At 48.4% G+C, this 19,609-nt stretch overlaps 1 protein-coding gene across 2 annotated transcripts; it reads right to left on the bottom strand.

Moving 5' to 3' along the window:
• Positions 1–1,712: 1,712 nt before the first annotated feature.
• On the bottom strand, positions 1,713–16,507 carry PDYN (prodynorphin). 2 transcript variants are annotated; one of them, XM_019733709.3, is made up of 4 exons: positions 15,605–16,507; positions 14,334–14,391; positions 5,318–5,461; positions 1,713–3,943 (listed from the first exon to the last, which is right to left on the bottom strand). In XM_019733709.3, exons 3-4 carry the CDS (start codon positions 5,444–5,446, stop codon positions 3,302–3,304), a joined length of 771 nt encoding a protein of 256 aa, XP_019589268.3. In that variant the 5' UTR covers positions 5,447–5,461; positions 14,334–14,391; positions 15,605–16,507; the 3' UTR covers positions 1,713–3,301. The 2 variants fall into 2 exon arrangements, with proteins under 2 accessions (XP_019589268.3, XP_019589269.3); XM_019733710.3 differs by having other exon boundaries at positions 14,334–14,427.
• Between the last annotated feature and the right edge of the window lie 3,102 nt (positions 16,508–19,609).

Below are 19,609 nucleotides of genomic sequence, written 5' to 3' on the forward strand. Positions count from 1 at the left end.
TCTATCCACAATGATTGCATCATCTCAGGATTGGACATATGACCCCATTAGAGCCAATGAGGTGCATTGAAACTTTGATTGGGATTTGCTGTGAAAATAGCATACTGGATTTGAAGTTGCATGGTGTAGCCTGGAGCTGCTGTCAGACACCTCAAAAGCATGTGGAGTCTTAGAATTAAGCCAACACAGAAGAAAAAAGAGCCTAGTAATGGAGAGGTCCTGGTGTCCTCATTGAGCCCCTTGATCAAGCTCTACCTGAAGCTAATATCTATATTCTCCATTTATGCGAGCCAACAAATTATTTGTTGTTTGTTTGTTTGTATCTTTAAATTATTTGAGATAGTTAGGAGCCATTTGTTTGCAAGTAGCAGAAAAATCTTCCCTAAAGAAGCTTCTGGGCTAGCAGACAGCAGGAACAGGACCCAATATGTAAAAGTGACAGAAACCTAAATTTTAACCCAACATGAAGATGGAATTCCCAACACTGAATCATTAAGGAGTAGCAATACGTTGTGAAATCCAAGTCAATGAATGCATTCAAGCAGATGAAAATTTATTATCAATGCGTCAAATTTGGCACAACGTAGGTGGATGGAGGAGATAACCCCAACCATGTTCCTTCCAACCTGATGACCCAATGAATATCAAGAACGGGATATTCCTCAAGAAGGATTTCTTGAACATCCCAGGGAGATTTTTACCCTCCCCCTATTATCCATTATTACTAAATACCAACTGTTTTCTTCACAACGATTACACCTATTTAAATTTTTATTTAAAATTTAAATGTATTTAGTTTTATTTTTAATTTCACATTTACATTTTTGTTTACTTGTTTACTGCTTTCTTCCTCCACTGGACTGTAAGTTCCATAAGCACAGAAACCATCTCCATTTTCTTTTTCTGTACCTCCAGCACCTAGCACAAGGCCTACCACACAGGAGGCCTTCAATTAACACTTTGTTGAATGAATGTGAGAATGAATGAGGCCTCCCCGATTCTGTGTTTTCCAAGAAGTCTCTCAGAAAGCCAGGGTCGAAATGGAACCCACATGGTCTGGAGTCACTGAGTCTTTCACACAAGGCCTATTTATGCCATTTAATGAAGGATGTCATTTCAGTAAAGGACGTTATGCCACCCATTCTCCAGAGTGCTCTTCCTGCCTGGCCCACTCACCTTGTCCAGGGACATTTTTTCTCGTGCCCTGGTCATGCAGCACAGGAGACAGCCCCTGGGAGTTCGTGAGGCTCAGGCTCCCTCTGTAGCACCTCCCATTGCTCTCCCCACTGTGTGGCTGGGTGCCTGAGCTTTGCCACTGTGCCATCAGACAATGCAGAAAGGACATCCTCATTTACTGAGCACCTACTACATTCTAGGAGCTTTGCATAGATGAGCACATGTAATTCTCACAGCCACCTTACAGAGTTGGTACTCTCAGTCTTGATTTTATTAGTCTTTATTTTACTGAATTAAGGCTCAGAGAGGTCAAGTGATTTACCCAAGGTCACACAGATGTGAGATTAAAGGCTATGGCACTCTATGTGCTCTTTCTATTATTCTATATTTGATTTTCAAAAATGAAAAATGTGTGTGTGTGTGTGTGCGCGCGCACGTGCGCCCACGTGCACATGTATATTTTTCATTCCCTAACACTCTTTTCTGCAAATGGTTTTTTCCCTCTCTGGGGACTGAGGCATACACATACACAGCCCCCAAGTCATCAGCAATTTTATTTATTTATTGTACGGGAGGAGTGGGAAATAACACAGGCCTATTAAGGATTAAGCAAATTCCAAGTAAATTGCATAAATGGGATTTTTAAAAAGCACACAAAGTAACCCTAAAACAATCGATACATTTCAGAACATCATGAGCCAGCTGGGGTTTGCGCATGAAGAGGTGCTCAGTAAGATCTTATACAAAATAACCAAATTCAAGTCCATTTCTTCTCCTGTCCAGCTCAGCCTCCTGGACCCACAAACCTTACTACAGAGCTTGAGGACAAATAAGCAAGAGAGACAGAGAGATAGAGACAGAGGGAACTGTGATTGAAACCAAGGCATCAGGAGATCTCCGCCTCTGATTCTGGGTTATTTGAATCAAGGGAACTCATTCGGCATCAAGCACTTAATCATTGCAGCTCTCTTTGTGGTTTCATTGTGAGACATTAAAAGGAAAGAATCACTACGGGGGTTTGAGGAGGGCCTTTTTCTCATGGTTTCTCTGGATTCCCTTACTCAATGCCCACTTGCATATGCTTGGCCAGATGGCTCGGACTCCTGGCAGCCGATTCAGCTGCTCAAGAACACGGCTGTGCTTAACCTCAGCAACTTGACTCAGCTTCAGTTCATCCTGGGGTAGGAGCGTGATACTGATCACATTAATTAGTTTAATGAGGGCTGAGGGAACTGGTCCACATTTTGAATTTGTTGCACAGAACAGATTGGTTTGCCTCACTCCCTCCTCGATCATTTTAGCACTCAAAGGGAAAACTGCTCTCTTTAACCATTTGGGAAATGGGTTGTCAACGCAGACTCCTCTCCTGTGAGGAGCTGGGCGCTGTCCAGGGTACTGAGATGGACCGGAGTTCAGGAACCCAGTTCTGTGAGATGTGTGTTTCTAAACAATGAAAACTCAGAGTACATTGACTGAACATGTAACCCACTGGAAGACTGAACTTTCTAGTGTCAACATTCCTGCTCCAATAAAAGGCAGTGTCTGAGCATTTTACCTAAAGCATAGTCTCCAAAGTGGGGTTCACAAGGAGATACTTTGAGGTTTAGGAATAAAATATTAGGATTTCTATTTGTCTATTTATCTTGTTTTTCATTTCAGTCTTTTGTATGTTTTATGATACATGTACATACTATCTAAATGAATGTATCTGCATGTGGGTATGCTCATTTTTCTTCCGAGAAGGGCATGTGATCAGCAAAGCTTGGAGACAATAGGTCTAGAGGGACGAAGAACAAGTCAGCCTAGATTAATGGAATTGGGGAGTCATGTGAATGGGGTGGAGGGATTGGTATCAAAAGCTGCTCCTGGTGGTAGTTTAAAGATTTGGGTCTGAGCTAAGCACTAAGCCTATTGGAGAGAGGAACCTCCATCTTTCCCCTGCACTGACCCCAGACAGATACTGCACTCCAGGCAGAAGAGAGACAGGCTGGGTTTGGAGGTTTTGTAGGCAATGCTGAACTGAGCATGGGGACAGGCAATGTAGGGAGGAAGAGTGAGTGCACTCCAGTCTGGAAGGGGGTCAGGAGAAGCTCCTGACTCACGTCCATAAGGCGGAGGGGGGTGTTTAAGCATCAAAAAGCTCTCTAGAGTAGGCAAGAGGGTCTTCCTGAGACCGAGTTACCACCTTGAACTGCCGCCGGAGAAAACCGCCATAGCGCTTCTGGTTGTCCCACTTGAGTTTGGGACGGATGCGCCTCAAGAAACCTCCATAGCGTTTGTACAGGTCCTCGTGGCCCACCCTATCCCCATCCCCGTCCCCAGCCCCAGCCACCTCTGAGCTCCTCTTGGGGTATTTGCGCAAGAAGCCCCCATAGCGTTTGACCTGCTCCTTCGGGTTCCCCTCAGCAGAATCCAGTGTTCCAGCTTCTATGGCGCCATCATTCAGCTGGGTGTCCCCCACCAGCTCTGACTCCACTCCCTCCCCCAACATGCCAGAAAGACCTCTGAGCTTCTCTGCGAGGCTCCTGCTTGGAGATTTCCCCTCTGTTGGAGTGCTGAGGAGGAATCTGTTTTTCTCCAGCTCTTTCAGGAAGGGCCCCGTGTGCGTGGCCAGCTCACTACTGGGTTCTTCCAGAGCTCTCTTGCTCTCCAAGTCTTCCTTGCCATTGAGCGCAAGGGGGAAGGGGGTGAAAAAAGACAGAAGGCCCTGGCACCTCTCCCACTCCTCAGCAGGCAGCAGGGCAGCCTGGCATTCCAGGGAGCAAATCTGCAAAAGACCCCAAAAGACCACAGTAGCAATGTCAGCCCCATCAAACTGTCAAAGCACATGTACTCCCATGCCCCAGAGAGTCCTCTGCCCAATGTCTGAGAAAATCAAAATTAGCTGTGATCACTAAGCCCCCTGCCCCCAGCTGCCCACTTTCATGCTTCCAATGGTACATAAAGGTAGGTGATATCGTGCACATGAAAAAAATGAGGAAACAGACATGGAAAAGTGAAACAGCTTTCCCAAAGGCACATGGCTACAGGTGGCAATGCCAAATTTGGAAGTGAGATCTTCCCAGAGTGCTCTGCTGAGCTCACCCATCATTTCTACTTCTGACTCCAGAGGAGGTAGTTGGTTCTCCCAACCTTCCCTTGGAAGGATGCTGCAAACACTTCATAGAGCAGGACAAAAACAATGCATAATGGTGGAAAGAACACATGAAGGGACCTCAAGTCTGGGGGTGTTGGGAGAATTCAAACATCACAACGATGATAATGATGATGGCAGTGATAACAATACTGGACAATTCTGGAATTTGGACCGAGGCAGTTTAATGCCAGGAGTCCTCACGCTTAACCACTGTTCTGTCCTGAGATCACGTATGGATGGACAGCGCCCGGCAAGCTGGGCTCATCTCAGCAGAGTGGCTAGAATTGTACATTTATTACTTTGCATCATCATCTCGTGGAATCACCCCATTTTGCAGATGAGGAAACTAAGGCTCAGAGAGAGGGGTCCAGAGTCATGGAACTATTAATAGAAAGTGGCAGCTCCAAAGTCTCCATTCTGTCCACCATACCCTTAGTGCCTCTACTCCAGCCCACCTGCTCTCACAGGTGAGGAACGTGGGGAAGCTTGACTCAAAACAAAGCCCATAAGGCTGAGGCAAAAGATGCTAAGACCCAGGAGTGGTGTCAAAGCTTGGATCCCATCAACCAGATCCTGGTATTTAGATGTGGTAGAATGAGCTCCTTCCATGAGAATGACTAGATTTGGAGGTGCCCATCATCCTGGTGCTAAGAAGCCCTGAAAAGTTACTCTAGGCCTGTTGACTCTCGAAGTCAGCACACCCCATGAATGACTCTCCTTGTTGCCAGGCATCAGGGTCCCTGGAAACCAGAGTCTCTGTCTCAAACCTGAGCAAACCCATGGTGGTGAGGTCTGGAGAGGGGCTAAGAGTTGGAAAACAGCAGCCCCTGGATACCAAAACTGACCACAGGGCAGGACATGCCCTGGACAAGTGGGACGAGTATACAGGACTGGCATACTGCTACCCAGGCCTCTATCTTCCCTCTCTGAGCTTCACACACTGATGGTCCCTTCTGTACACAACCCCCAAGGATTGGCCATCCAGAAGCCTTGCCTGAAACCTACCAAGGGGTTGATGGGGTTGGGTCCATCCTGGGTCTTCACAGCACACAAGGAGCAGTGCGATGGGCAGTCCGCTGTGGCAGAGGAGAGCATGAGGAGGCCAGCAGCCAGCACCAGCCCCTGCCACACCATTCTTCTTGGCTCTTCCTGCAGGGGAGGGAGAAAGAGAAAATTATGAAATCTGTGCTCTGCTCTGGGGTGTATCCTGAGCCTTCAGTCATCTCACCAATGCCTGCTGGCAGCACCACAAGGCAAGCATCCTGGTTCCCATTCTACAGGTGGGAAAAGAGGCCTAGAGAGGCACAGTGGGTGCCCAAGGCCAAGGGTCAATGAAGGAATTAACATGCGCTGAGTGCCTGCTCTGTGCTAGGAAATTTCCTACACATTCACACTCAGTCTGCGCAACAGCTCTTAAGGTAGCTTGTGCCACTGGACAGATGGAGAAATTGAGACTCAGCGAGGGGGAGTGACGGTCCATACCGCTGGGCAGTGGACAGGCCAGGACTTGACCTGGGTCAGTCATCCTTCAAAGCCCACTTTGATCACCCGCCAAGCCAGAAGTACTCAGCCATCCACTCTTCTGAGTTCTCTGAGGCTTCCATCCACCTCCCTTTGTCCCTTGCTCCTTAAGCTATCCCCAGGCCAGTCCTTTCTGTGGTGTAATGTCCCTGGAATTTGCCTTTTCCGCCCCAGAAGTTCTACTCACCCTGGACATAGTTCCACCTCCATCCATCTCCATGCTGGCTTCCCTGCCTCCAGTTCCTTCTCTGATTCCTCCTGCCCTGCTCAGCATATCAATTCTGTGATCAGACATGTTGGGATGGGTCATACCTGACCCTTCTCCTAAATGTTAAGGACACCTTCAATCCCATCCCTACACCCCAATACTTCAGGTCTGGGTTCCAACCATATCCATCTATTTGCAATTCTCCTAATGAATATATCAGGCCCTGTCCCACCTCTGGGCCTTTGCACAGGCTGTTCCCTCTGCCTGGAAAACCCTTCCTGTCCTCCTCTGTTACCTGTCATTTATGTCCTAGATTAGATATCACTTTGTCCAGGCAGCTTTCCCTGATATCCTACACTGGGTGGGAATCTCCTCCTTTGAATTCTCCCGGCACCTTGTGCCTCCTCCAATCAAAACATTCCACTATTTGGTAATCAGTTGTATGCGGCTTTAGACTTCATTCCCATGAAGACTTTAGACTTTGTCTTGTCTTCGTCTCTGAAATGTTCTCTCTGCGTTCCTCAAACATACCATGTGGCTCCTACCTCAGGGCCTTCGCACTTTCTGTTGCTCTGTCTGCTGCACCCTGACCTGATTTTCCCATGTCTCGCTCCTTCTTATAATCAAGTGCATTCAAGGTCACATCACCCAGGAGGTGTGGGCTGACTCCTGTATTTAACGGGGTTTCCTGGGTCTCACATCACCCTTGTTTCATTGGCATCACTGTCTCATACTGTCCTGTTGTTTGATGTTTGTTACTGTCGTTGTTTGCTATCATGTCCCCCACTCAAATGTTAGCTCCTCAGGGGCACCAATGCTAACGGTCACGGTCCCTGCTGTATCCTAGCACCTATAATCCTGACTAATACATAGTAGGCCCTTAATAAATACTTAGGCGGATGAATTAATGCTTTACAAATAGTCTGTTAAAAACTGTCCTTTTCATAGTTAACTCCTTATAAACCCAATATGAAAAGCCAGAGCCATTCCAATGAGGGCACAAGGCAGTTCTCCCAACTGGAAATGGGGCGCCCCCCAAGACACCTGCCTGGAACAGGGTTCCTCGCTCCTCCCCGCCTGGTCCTGTAGCCTGCTTCCTCTAATGCTGCTGTCAAGGATGGCTATCCTCCTTCCCTCCTCCGTGTGCCCCATTCCTGCCAACTGCCCTGTTTGCTCATGTGTTTAAAGGGTTTAGAAGATTCCACCACGTGGCCCCTGAGCCCCGTGCTGTAGCCCAGAGCCAGTGTCCCTCCTTAGAACCCACAGTAGGTTCTTTCACCAGAGCCTGGCAGTGATCGCAGCCACCATGTATGAAGCCCCTACTGTGTTTCAGGCCTGGAGCTCAGGGCCTAAATCCATCATCTCATTTATTCCTCCCCAGTGAAGTGGGCACTTCCGGTTCTGTGAATTGCCCATCCCTCCCGCGAGTGGTGAAGCTGGGGTGCAAGGCCATTTTGTCTGACGCCTCACACATGTGCCTTTAATGATTACAATTTCTAGGACACCTGATTCACTATCAGCTGACCCGCCCCCCCATAAAGCCCAGAGGGCTCGATGCACAGGTCTTTGACTTGTATATTGTTCTCAATCCACCCACCAACTCAGAGAGGTGGGCATCGTTATCCCCGCTTTATAAATGAGAAAACTGGTGTTCTGAGAAGTTTGGTAAATCTCCTGAGGTTGCAGAGCAATTAGAAATGAGAACTCAGGTCTGTCTGAGTTCAACCAATGGACCAGCTAGAATTATTATTATTAAATATAAAGGTAATGGATGAAAGGAAAGGATGTTGGCACTATTTTTGCCCAGGACAAAGCGGTCTCAAAAAGGGCCTCCTACTGCAACAGCCACGCTGTGTGGGAAGCGAGACAAGGTCTGCTCCCCTAAGCAGGAGGCTCAAAGAAGAAAACTCAGGTAAGTGGCCTGTGTCCATCCCACGTCTCTCTCCTGTCCTCGAGTTTCTCTCACGCTCTGCCAGCTGCCAAGCGGATTTGGGTTCCAGGAGAGAGAGCTGTACCACTTATATGCAGATACAAAGCAGGCAGTTCGTGTTTTCTCTGAAGCCAGCGACGGCTAGGCTGGCCTGTTGCAAGATTAGCAGTGAATTAACCAGCTGGGGAGGGAAACCTCTACCAATCTCTCACTCCTGGCCAGAGGCTTCCCACACAGCGTGGCTGTTGCAGTAGGAGGCCCTTTTTGAGACCGCTTTGTCCTGGGCAAAAATAGTGCCAACATCCTTTCCTTTCATCCATTACCTTTATATTTAATAATAACAATTCTAGCTGGTCCAATGGTTGTTAAGCATTTCAAATATTCTCAGCAACTCTCAGGATGAACTCATTTATACTCATAGCAACTCCATGGGGTGAGAACTATTGTCATGCCCATTTTATAGATGAGGAAAATGAATTAAGACACCTGCCAAGATTCTAAGGCTAGTAAGTGGCCAAGGTGGGATTTGTACCCAGGCAGTCTGCCTCCAGAGCCCACCTTCTTCACCAGGGTGCATGGCCCAGGTCCCTCCAATCCACCCCTCCCCAGCCTCCTGCTTCTCCCTCCAGGGGTCCGTATCAGCCTCCTCCTGGCTCCTGAACCTCATGTTGCCTCTAAGATACCCTCCACACAGCAGTCAGAGGACAATTCTGAAACGGCAATCTGACTGCCGCCCTGCTTTGTATCCCAGCTCTCCATGGCTTTTGAGAGGAAGTGCACCCCATAGCTGGGGCCTCAAGGGCTTTCCTACTGAGAAGGAAATTGACCAGGGCTCATGGTATGCCAGGCCTTGTGCTGAGTCCCATGTGCATCTTAATGCAAGGGGTCTTTATAACAACCTTATAAGTCTGGGACTAATATTTCCCCCATTCTACAGATGAGGAAACAGAGGTACAGAGAGATTGCACCACCTGTCTAACATAAGCCAACAAATGCACAGCACCCAGACTGGGTATGAGCTCCATCTGACCTGAGCCTGACCACACCATCTCTAATTCCAAAGAATTCCCCAAGCGCCCCATCTGCCAAGCTTTTGCATATGGGGTTCCATCTGCCTGGAACATGTTTCTCACCCCACCCATCCACTCCCATCTCCTTCTGACCTGACTGACTCTTATTTGTCCTTCAAAACTCAGTCTCAGTTGCCTCTTCCAGGAAGTCTGTCTGGATTAGGCCCCTCCTCTGAGCTCCCACAATCACCTGTGCTGGCTCTATCACATAATTACCTTTTTCTCAAGGACAGAGATGGAGACATTGGGGGTTGTGCAGGGTCAGGTGGGGCTGAGGCGTCTGGCTTCCTCCTCCCAGCCTAGCACATGGCAAGTGTCCAGAGGTGCAAACTGGCTGCTTGCAGGACAAACTCAGCAAATAGGCAGAGGGTATTCTGACTTGTACAGGGATTTAAAAAAAATTTTTTTAATTTTTTTAAAAAAATTTAAATTTTTGCTGCCAGCATTTTTAAATTGGGAAAGTTTTACATTTTAAAAGTCTCAATTTCCAAATATCTTTAAAAATCAAGAGCCTTGGAGACATGAGGCCTGCATTCTAATCAGTCACAGAGGGGACACATGTGACCTTGTCATCATTGTCCCCACCCTGTGGCTTCCCTCATGTCTGCCCCTGCAGAGCACCTGATAGACATTTGGGTTTGCAACCCCTGGATTGCCCAATAACTCTAACAACCTGGAGAAGTGGTATGGGGTGGGAGGTACAGATGGTGAGAAAGGAGAAGTGAGACCTCCAATTTCTTTCTGACCCAGAAGCAAGGTCAACAAGTGTTTTGTAATGTGGATTCAAATCCCACCACTTATCACCAGTTTGGGAAAATTACTTAACTCTGTTGTGCCTCAGTTTTCTCAGCTATAAAATGGGACTAATAATAAGGCTTCAGAAGGTTGGTGTAGTAATTAAATAAGCGATCATGTATGGAATGCCTGGCACATAGTAGGTGCTTTAAATAGTAGAGTATGAAGGCTCCATTCCAATAGTACTGGGGCTACAGGAGATGGGAAAACAAGAGGGGGAACTACAAACAAACTGTTGAATGAATTAGCTGCCATATGCAGAGGGCCTACTATGTGCCAGGTGGAGCCAAGTGTTCCTTATTCATGGTCATATCAATCCAATAACAGCCACCATTTCTCAAGAGCTTTCTAGGTGCCAGGCTGTGTGCTATCACTTCACACATATTATTCTAATCCTCACAACAACCCAGAGGGAGTGTCTTTATACCCAATGTGAAGGGGACAAGACTGAGACTGGGGGAGAAGTTCACTTGGCTTTTAAATGAGAGCTAGGCTTCCTACCAGATGTCTCTGGGTTAAAAGGTGACTCTAATAGAGACACATCAGCTCTGAGATTTTCCTGAGAAAGCCTACTTCCTTCCTTTTGTAAAATAAACAAATTACTGAGCAGATTATTGAGATGGGACCCAGGGGGAGCATTTTCTCTTTTGCTGTGAGGATTTGCTTGGAAGTCATACATCAGAGGTAGCCATGACTTCTTGTCATTTCTGATTTGGGATGAGCTGAGAAGAGGAACTTGGCCATTCATCGATGTGAGAGGTGGAAAGCAAACCCCTTAGTGAGCTAGAAGGGCGGCAGCAGCACACAGACCCCAGTGGAGGGGCTTCTTTCATGGACTTGGCAGGCCAGGGGGCCTCCCAATGGCTCCCCCTAAGAAAAACCCTCCACATTTGCAAGTTTCTGAAGCATTTCCTCAGCCACTGCCTTATGGTGCTTTGTGACAGCCCCGTGAGGGAAGCATGGGCTGGTGGAGGAGGGTGGGTGAGTCTCCCCTCAGAGGAAAGGAAATTTTGGACTCACCAGCCTCCATAATCACGAGATCCCATTCCTTATAATTAATCTCTTTCTCTACATGTACATATTCTATTGTTCCCGTTTCTCTGGAGAGCCCTGACTCACACAACACCCATCCCATTTGTTCACGTACTGTCTGCGGCTGCCTTCACGCTACGAAAGCAGAGCTGAGTGTTGAAACAGGGAGTGTCAGGGCCAGAATGCCAAACATGCTTACTACCTGGCATTTTAAGGAACAAGTTTGCTGAACCCTGTCTTCGTTACTTTTATAATCGTTTTATAACTCTAATTATTCTAATAGTCTTGAAGCTGATCTTGGAAAATCAGAGGGGAATCAATCACTCTCCTCTCTAAGCCTCGGTCTTCTCATCTGTGAATGGGATGGTGTCACCTTCCTGCCAGGTCTCCATAACAACAGACTAAGACAGCATCCGATATAGGGCCACCACATAGTAGGCCCTTTTTTCACCCAGGGCCCAGAGCTCCTTGAAAGGGAAGAGACCACTTGCCCTATTATCTCCTCTTGATGCTATTTCTACATTGTAGTCTGCGGACTCGGAGGAGCAGCAAGCGTTTTTATTTAAAAAGCCAGCATGGAATAATAATGGCTTGATTTAACATCGCAATTATCTCTCCAAGCACTTTATTGCATATGATTATCCCTATTTGATAAGAGAGGAAATGGGAAAAGGGAGAAATGAAGTCACTTGTTTAAGGTCACATCATGAGTCAGGAGGGAAATGGAGACAGAGCTGGGGGCCTCCCACACCCAGGTATGAATTGAACTGAGGAGATGGTGTCCTTTCAATGACCCGCCAACAACACACATCACAACAACCAACAAGCACTGCACTGCTGCTCTGTGCCAGGTCCCAGGGTCTCCCATGAAGCTTACAGGACAGGTGCTGTAATTACAAGTGAGAGATGGAAAGCAAACCCCTTCCAGGTAGGAGGGGTGAGAACCAAGTGACAAAGCACCCCCAAGTTCCCAAGCACAGACGTGGCAGATTTGATATTCTCTGAGTCCAGAGCATCCACTGTTTAAGGCACAGCTCCAGGACCAAGCTCATTGCTATGCATTTTATCTCAATTATTGCATTTTCACCTCAGGAGAATCCAGTAGCCTGGGCACTCTTAGCCCCATTGTCTAGATGAGGAAACAGACTCAGAAAAGCAAAATGATTGGGTCGAGGTGAAGAGGCCAGGACACAGAAGTGGACGTCACAGTCAGCCTGTGACTCCCCTCCACAAACCATCCCTGAGGTCTGGGTACCCGCTAAATGTCCATCAGATCCCCCCACGAGACTCTCAAATTCCTGAAAAGGAAACTGTTTCAAGAGTTTTACCTCACCCAAAAATATATAAAGTTCTTTGTGGGTCTCTAGTGGGCTGACAAAGGGAGATCCCAAAAACTAGAGCAAGAGTGATCTTTTAGGCCTTCAGCATCCTTACCAGAGAATGGATTACCAATTTAGGGGGATGGAGGGCCCAGGTCTGAAAGGAAAGTGAAGCCCCCATTTAGTCCAGCAAGAATCAAATCCCAGAACATAGGACGAGGGCCCATGCCAGGGTCAGCCACCTCTCTGGGGCCATTTGTTGTGCTGAGACCAGAGTGAACGATGGTTTTGCAGTTGATGGTCACGGTGGGATCGTCAACGGCATTTCTAAAAGAATGTATTTCAAGAGCAGGATTCACATGGAACGCCCACCCTTTGTTACTTGATGCAATTATGGGATGGGGAGAAAAGCAAAGGAAGGTGGCCCAGAGAGAGATGGCAGTGAAGAGAAAGAGAAAGGGGGGATGGGCAGGGGACTAAATGGGGAGGCAGAGATGTGACTTGCCATCTCAGAGAGAGATGATACCTAGAAACTCAGAGCGTGAGAGAGATGATAGACCACGTGGGAAAAGAAAATAAAGATGAGAAATAGAGATGGAGAGAGGGTGACTGGGAATGAGAAGAAGGAGAAGGTATGAAGAAACCGAAGAGGAGAGAGAGGAGAGGAGGAAAAAGAGGGAAGGGAACAAAATGACAGTGAGAAGGTAAGAGAGGAAGTGGACTTTGATTCAGGAGCTTGACCTACTCTGTGCATCACAAGTACCAATTCTCTCCTCCTACCAGTGGGCCAGACACCCAACCACATAACAACTGCTCAGTAAACCCTTGTCACGTTTAACTGAACTGCCCAACAATAGGTCAAGGATCCAAACGACAGTGGACAAATTGCCCCCTGGTGAATAGGCCTACAGCTTGTAGCTGACTGCTCTGGCCACTAGGGTGGCTGGACGGCGTCAGGGAGAATTCCCCTGAGCTAGGGGATGTTCCTCCTGGACCTGGGCCATTCACCCTCCTGCCAGAAGCACTGATTTGGACCCAGCCTGGGAGGGATTCATGAGGTCCAACTTCAAAGGACCTAGGAACACCTCTCCATCTCCAGGGCCTGATCCTGGGCTAACCTGGGTGTCTCCAGCAAGGTTTAGTGCCTGCCACAATGGCCAGCTCTGTCTCAGTGAAATCATTTTAGCCTTTTTTCAGACCAGTGAGATTAACCAACATTTGCGAGTATGGTCTGAGACGCGTGAAAACAGTGAGAGAAATCAGCTAGCGGACGGCACTTTCTCAGACACGCTTTGAAATCAAACCACCAGCTATTGATCCTGCTCAGATTGATGGAAGACATCTAATAAATACAACAATTGTGAGAGAATGACCCTTGCAGGTGGGCAGTCAGGGGGAATCAGGGAGGATCGATCAAATGAAGATATAAAGTCTTCTGTTATGTGGAGAGAATGGGGTGGGGAGGGGAGAGTGGTGTCTGCCCCACAAACAGAAAGAGTGGACGTTAGATCCTGTTTCCTGGACATTGCACACAGCATAATGGAGTGAGATGATCAGGGATATTACAATAGATTGGGAGGAAGGGAAGGGGTCCACCTGCCACTCAGAACAGTTAAAAACTTTAGTAGTCATACTAGTATTTATTGAGTACCTACTAAATGCCACGTATATTACAGTATCCCCAAAGAGTCTCAGAATAACCTCAGAATAACAGGAGGTGAATATTATTATTCATATTATACAGGTGAGGAAATTAATGCTCAGAGAGGGACAGCTACTATCCCAAAATCACACAGCAAATGAGTGATGGGACTAGAACCCAGCACTGTCTGGAGTGTTGTGAGACACACATTTACATGATAGATGAAACATCCCTGGCTCCCAGGAATTACATCAAGAACCTAATCCCTTTCCATGTGTTTTAAGGGGATTGCAAGTTTCTCAAACAGCCCCAGAGTTGGTCCCTTTGCCTGCTCTGCTAAGATGCTCTGGGTTCCTCAGGAACCACTGCGACATCCCACTCCCAGCTGCCAGCGGATCGCAGGATTCGCAGGCCACCCATCACACCTCTAGCCCATCTGGTGCAAAACAGTGAGCTTGAGATCCCTTCAGCAAACGCAAACCTCCTCCAGGCAGTGTAACTCACCTGCTTGGGCTGCAGCAACAGCTCCCCACGCAGATCTCAAAGCCTGGAGGTAAATGACCTGCAAAAATAGAACAAAAGGCAAGAAGAGGTGGGGCTGGGGGGTGGGGGAGAAGGTGAGGAGAAACGAGATAGAAGGTGCAGCGGTGGGAGGGGAGACCCGGGGGAGAAAAATGAAGAGAAAAGGATTGACATTCTGAAACGTTTTGCAGGGGATCTTGGCTGGAATGCCTGTCAAATTAGAAAGACAAGCCTTGTCTATTTCACCAACCCTTGGAAGAAAGATAATGAAGCCTTCGATCTATGACAAGGGACTTAAAATCAGATCCAATAACCTGAAGAGCTTGTTCCCCCTGAGAAGCTTGGAAGCTTAATTAGTGAATGTTTGTAAAGATTCTACATAAAGGATACCCAGGAAAAAGTAGGAGATGGCAGAATTTACTATTCGACCTCAGAGTCGTCGGCAGGCTTTTTTTCCCTGAAACTCACCGGCTCTTTTTGCTAGAGTCAAACTTTGAGATTCTATAATACTTTCTTTGTGAATATCTTTACCAGGCAGCAAATGGCGTTCCCATGAGAGCTTCTTGCCTACCTGTTAGACTCCTCTGGCTGTAATTTACATGAAAGCAACAAGTCCTTTCAAAGTAAAATTGACAAGAAAAGCCCTGCTAAGCCTGGGTCTCCTGGCATGTTGTCACTCTCGTTCCCCATCCCTTCCCAATAAAACAGCCCCAAACTTCATTTCTATGTAGAATGACATCAAAAGAAGCCACTCAAACCAGCGCTCTGTCAGCAATTAACCACGATCCATAAAAAATGAAAAGGCTCAACTTGGTTGTACATTGATGTACATGATTCACGGTAAATGCCAGAGCCCTGAATCTCATTAACGTCCCCAAGCCGTTGTTCTCTAAGTCCAGTGAGAATCACTGACCTTTAAAATCACCCTGATTAGCTCAAACTCTCACTTCTTCCACCCAGGGTGTCGCAGGACCAAGAAGACCATGAGGCTAAAACCGAGGAGTGGTCCTCTTGGGAGAGAGCAACCCACCTGTTTAAGCTAGAGCTCTACAGAGAGGGAAATTCCGAAGCGCAGTCTGTCTTCCACTGCTCTGTCTTTTGTAAACTAGCCTCTTAACTATAACTACGTCTGCTGTAATCAGACCCAAACCTGAAATGCCCTAGCCCGAGCTCCCACCACCTCCACGTCCAGAGGACCAGGAAAAACAAATAAAACCGAGAGAGATCCCATCCCAGCGCCCCTCTGGATTTACCTGTATTCTTCTTTGTCCCTGGTCAGCTTCTGCCTGAGTAGATCAGAGGGTTGGTAGCAAGCGGCTGGCCCAAGACCCAAGGGCCACTCTGACTCCGGTCTGGAAGGAGGTGCCAAAGAGGTGGCTGTGAGCGCCACCAAAGCCCCTTAGAATGGCAGTTCTGGTGCCTCGCCCCCCCTTTTATGGACGAGAGCCTCCCCCTGTTGCTCAGCCTTTGCTGAGCACAAGCTGCTGGGAGCCAATGGGGAAGTAGCTCTGAGCAGTCAGAGGCGCAGACCCCAGGGCCCTTCAACTCGAACTCCCTGGGCCCGACACAATAGGCTTCGTGACAGGGGATGTGGAGGAGGAAGCAGCCACGCTGGGAGGGGGGGGGGTGGATTCTGGGTGTAGTGCTGTTTGTCACTTGAAATCCGGCCACTTGAGTCTTTGATGCATTTCCAGGAGAGTGCCACAGAAAAAAAGAGAGAGAGAGGTAGGGAAGGACAGAGACAGAAAGAGTTACAGAAAGACAGAGAGACACAGAGAGTAGTCAGAGAGGGACAAACAGACAGACAGGGAGATAGAGACAGATGGGGACGGACACAGAGAGAAGGAGAGTGTGTCAGACAGATATAGAGACAGATGGAGACAGACAGAGAGAGAGGCAGAAAATCAGAGAGCGAAACGGAAAGATTCAGAGAGAATCAGAAATAGAGACAGAGACAGTGTCAGAGAGATAGAGAGTGATACAGAAAAACAGAGACACAAAGAGTGTCCAGGGAGTCAGAGATGAGGGTACCCAAAAAGACAGGTAGAAACAGAGAGACAGAGTCCAAGGAAGAGCGATAAGGAAACCAAGAAAGAAGACAGTCAGACTCAGAACCCACACAGAGAGACAAACAGATGCTGAGACAGAGGCTGACAGAGTCCCAGAAAATGAGAAGAGCTGAGAAAGGGAAGCAGCAGAGGAAGCCAGCAGGGGCGTGCATCACGCTGCCGGTGTCGTGTGCTGTGGCAACTCCATGTGTAGCGGTGCATGTGTGTGTTGGGACGCTTTTGTGCATACATTAGCCTGCAACCAACAGTCGACTCTGGTACATGCCTAAGCTGGTGCCAGGCACAGCCAGTCCTGGCAGGAACACAGCCCTTCCCCAGCAGCCAGGAGCTGCAGTTGACTTTTCTCTGGTGGCAACACAAAGTGAGTATCATGAAATCCCCCCCCCACAAAAGATGGGCTGCGATGTGCCTTGGCACGCACGCGGGTGGGGGGGTGTGCCCACCTCATGTGTATCCTCGGCCCCTGCCAGAAGCAGATTGAAGGCAGCACTCCTTATGGCTACTTTCCAAAATGTAGGGGGTCTCTGAGTTTGGAAGAGAACATGTGAGTCTCTCCTCAATCAACAGAACACAAGCAGTTTATGGGGGAGGCATGACTGTTTCAGAAGTCTGGCAGGGGCTGCCCATTTCATGGGCGTCTGTGCTGCATCAAGCAGTGAACCAAAGTCGTTGGATTTTATCTTTAACACCTGGCGAGGTAGTGAATACTGTCCCCACCTTGCAGATGAGGAAAGAAAGGCTTGAGAGCTGATAAACTTGCCCAAAGACACGCAGCAAATAAGTCATCAAGCTAGACTCCAAACCCAGGTTAATCTGACCCAAAATCCCCACCCACTCCCTCACCCCTGAATCTGCCCACTGTTAGGGGTGGGGGCCAAGAGCTTCCTTCTCTGAGTCTCAGTCTCTCCACCTGTACAATGCAGGAGAGGGCTGCTCTAATAATATTTAATATGTGGGTTTGAGTCCCCGCTCTGCTACTCACAGTGGTGAGATCTTAGACGAGTTTCCAACTGCAGCCTCAGTTTGCTTATGTGTGAAATGGGGATGATGGTATCCAGCTCATCGGGCTCTTGTGAGGATGAAATAAGAGGATGTGAGCAACAGCATTTAACACAGAGGTTCCTAATGAGTGCTCTGTCACCATCCATCTTGTGGCTAATCACATCATTCCCTCTGTGATGCACCACGGTTCCCGGGGGCCTCGTTCTCTCCCTGCACCGGGTTCGTTCCAAGGAGGAAGATGGAGGGGGCCATTTGCTGAGCACCTACTCTGTTTCAGACACTTCTGCATGTTTCACTGGATGCTCACGACAAGCAAACGTGCTGAGGCAGATGAGGTTCAGGGAGGTCCCAGCCGCACAGGGAGGGAGGAGGAGATGAACCCAGTCCCAAAAGCCCCAAAGCTCAGCTCCTGCACACCCCCTTCCAGCCTTGAGGTGAAGTCTCCCTCCTCCATCGCAGGGAGGACTCTTCAGGATCTGAGCCTTGCCTGCCAGCTTCTCCTATTCCCTTTCCCCAGGCAGCACACTGGGACTGACAGGCAGATGCAAACAACTTCCAGATGCCCTGTGTGGAAGCCCTCAGCCCCAGTGTCTGGTGGCTATGGCCGAGGTGTAGCACACACGGTACCACCTCAGGCTGGCTTCTGTTCTCGCGACTCAGACGACCTGGGTGGCGTCTGTTTATTGCCATCCTGGGAATGTGGGAGCCCTGGGGTGAGCTTCTTCTCCACTCTAAGGCCAAATCCTCGCCCCAGTTGCTCTCTATCCTCCTAATTTCTCATCTCCTCCTCCTCTTCCTCAGCTCTGCCTCTATAAGCTCTTAGTAATAAGCTTGGAATAGACACAAGCTCTAAGAGATGGGATACAATGGTTTCCATTCCTGGAAGTCAGCAGGCACTGGAATAGAGAAGTAGGGGCCACTCTTATCTATTGTTCATCATACAAAGAAGGAAAGACAACCGGAGTAGCAATGCTGCGGGCAATCCTGCTTTAAGCCAATAACGTTTAACATCTTTCACCCCCAGAGTCTATTGTCAGCCTCACAACAAATGGTTCATTCACTTGCTTTTCCTTTCCTTCTACAATGTCCTTTACACACATGCAGGACGTGGCCAGGAATAGCTTTCTACCTGAGTCCTAGAAAAGCCTGTCATAAAGATCACCCCCTGCCGGGCTCAGTGAGGCCCGGGGTCACATCACAGCCGTGGGCAGCAGCACGTGGGACAGGAACCATGGAGTCGGCACAGGCTCACTTGGGCTCAATCCCAATGCTCCCACTTACTCACTGCCTGGCAACTCACAGATATGTCACCTGAGGTCCTGCGTCCTCTGAAGATAGGAGGACCAAACTAGCTTCATGCAGGTGTCAGGACCGATTCCGAAACTCTAGCAGGCTCCTTTCCCTGCATGTCCTCAGTGCATGACAAGTCTCCAGGGCAGCTCTGGAAGCGGACAAAAAAGCAAAGACTGAAAAGCAGGCAGCATTTGAAACAACCAGCCCTCAAACCATTCTGTTAGGTGGGAATAAGGGAGAACTTGGCAGAAGACAGAAAAGTAAAAATAAAATAAAACAAAGCTAGTATTTCTTAAGGGCTTCCTACATGGCAGGCCCTGTTGTACACCATGTACACACCTGGTTTTCCTAACAACCCTGTAATTAAGTGTGATTCTTACCCCTACTTTACAGATAAAGAACAGGCTGGGAGAAACGAAGTCACTGGCACGAAGTCAGACAGCTAGAAAACGGCAGCGCGCAGGCTGAAACCAAGCTGTTGGACTCCAGGCTTGTACCTCAACTGCGAGTTAGACTGCTTCCCACCTTCTCCCCACCCTGTTTCATGCTCAAAGCGCTGGGTATTTTCTCTATTCACCTGTTGCCCTAGGAAGGTAGGAGCAGGTCACGTGGATCACTCAGGAGGATTTCCGTAGAATTTAGTCCCCACTCTCCCATCAGCTTCCAGTCTCCTGGATCACTCTCTGTGCTGCCATGCACACAGCATGAGTCTCAGAGGACCCACACTAGGTCCTCATGGCCAGAGCCATGTCCCTGTGGGGCTGACACAGGAACAGAAAGGGGGAGTCAGAAGCTGTGCTTAAGGGGTAACAATGCTCAATCTCTCTCTCTCTCTCTCTCTCTCTCTCTCTCTCTCTCTCTCTCTCTCTCTCTCTTTCTCTCTCTGTCTTTCTC

Source organism: Rhinolophus sinicus, chromosome 13 (assembly GCF_057876585.1).
Source record: "Rhinolophus sinicus isolate RSI-liver-muscle chromosome 13, RSI-T2T, whole genome shotgun sequence".
Taxonomy (NCBI): domain Eukaryota; kingdom Metazoa; phylum Chordata; class Mammalia; order Chiroptera; family Rhinolophidae; genus Rhinolophus; species Rhinolophus sinicus.

Bases quoted from the DNA above. Each gene is read 5' to 3' on its own strand.
- PDYN (XM_019733709.3), bottom strand. From the start codon at position 5,446: ATGGTGTGGCAGGGGCTGGTGCTGGCTGCTGGCCTCCTCATGCTCTCC. The intron at 3,944-5,317 runs GTAGGTTTCAGG...GGTCTTTTGCAG, and splicing joins CCAACCCCATCAACCCCTTG to ATTTGCTCCCTGGAATGCCA.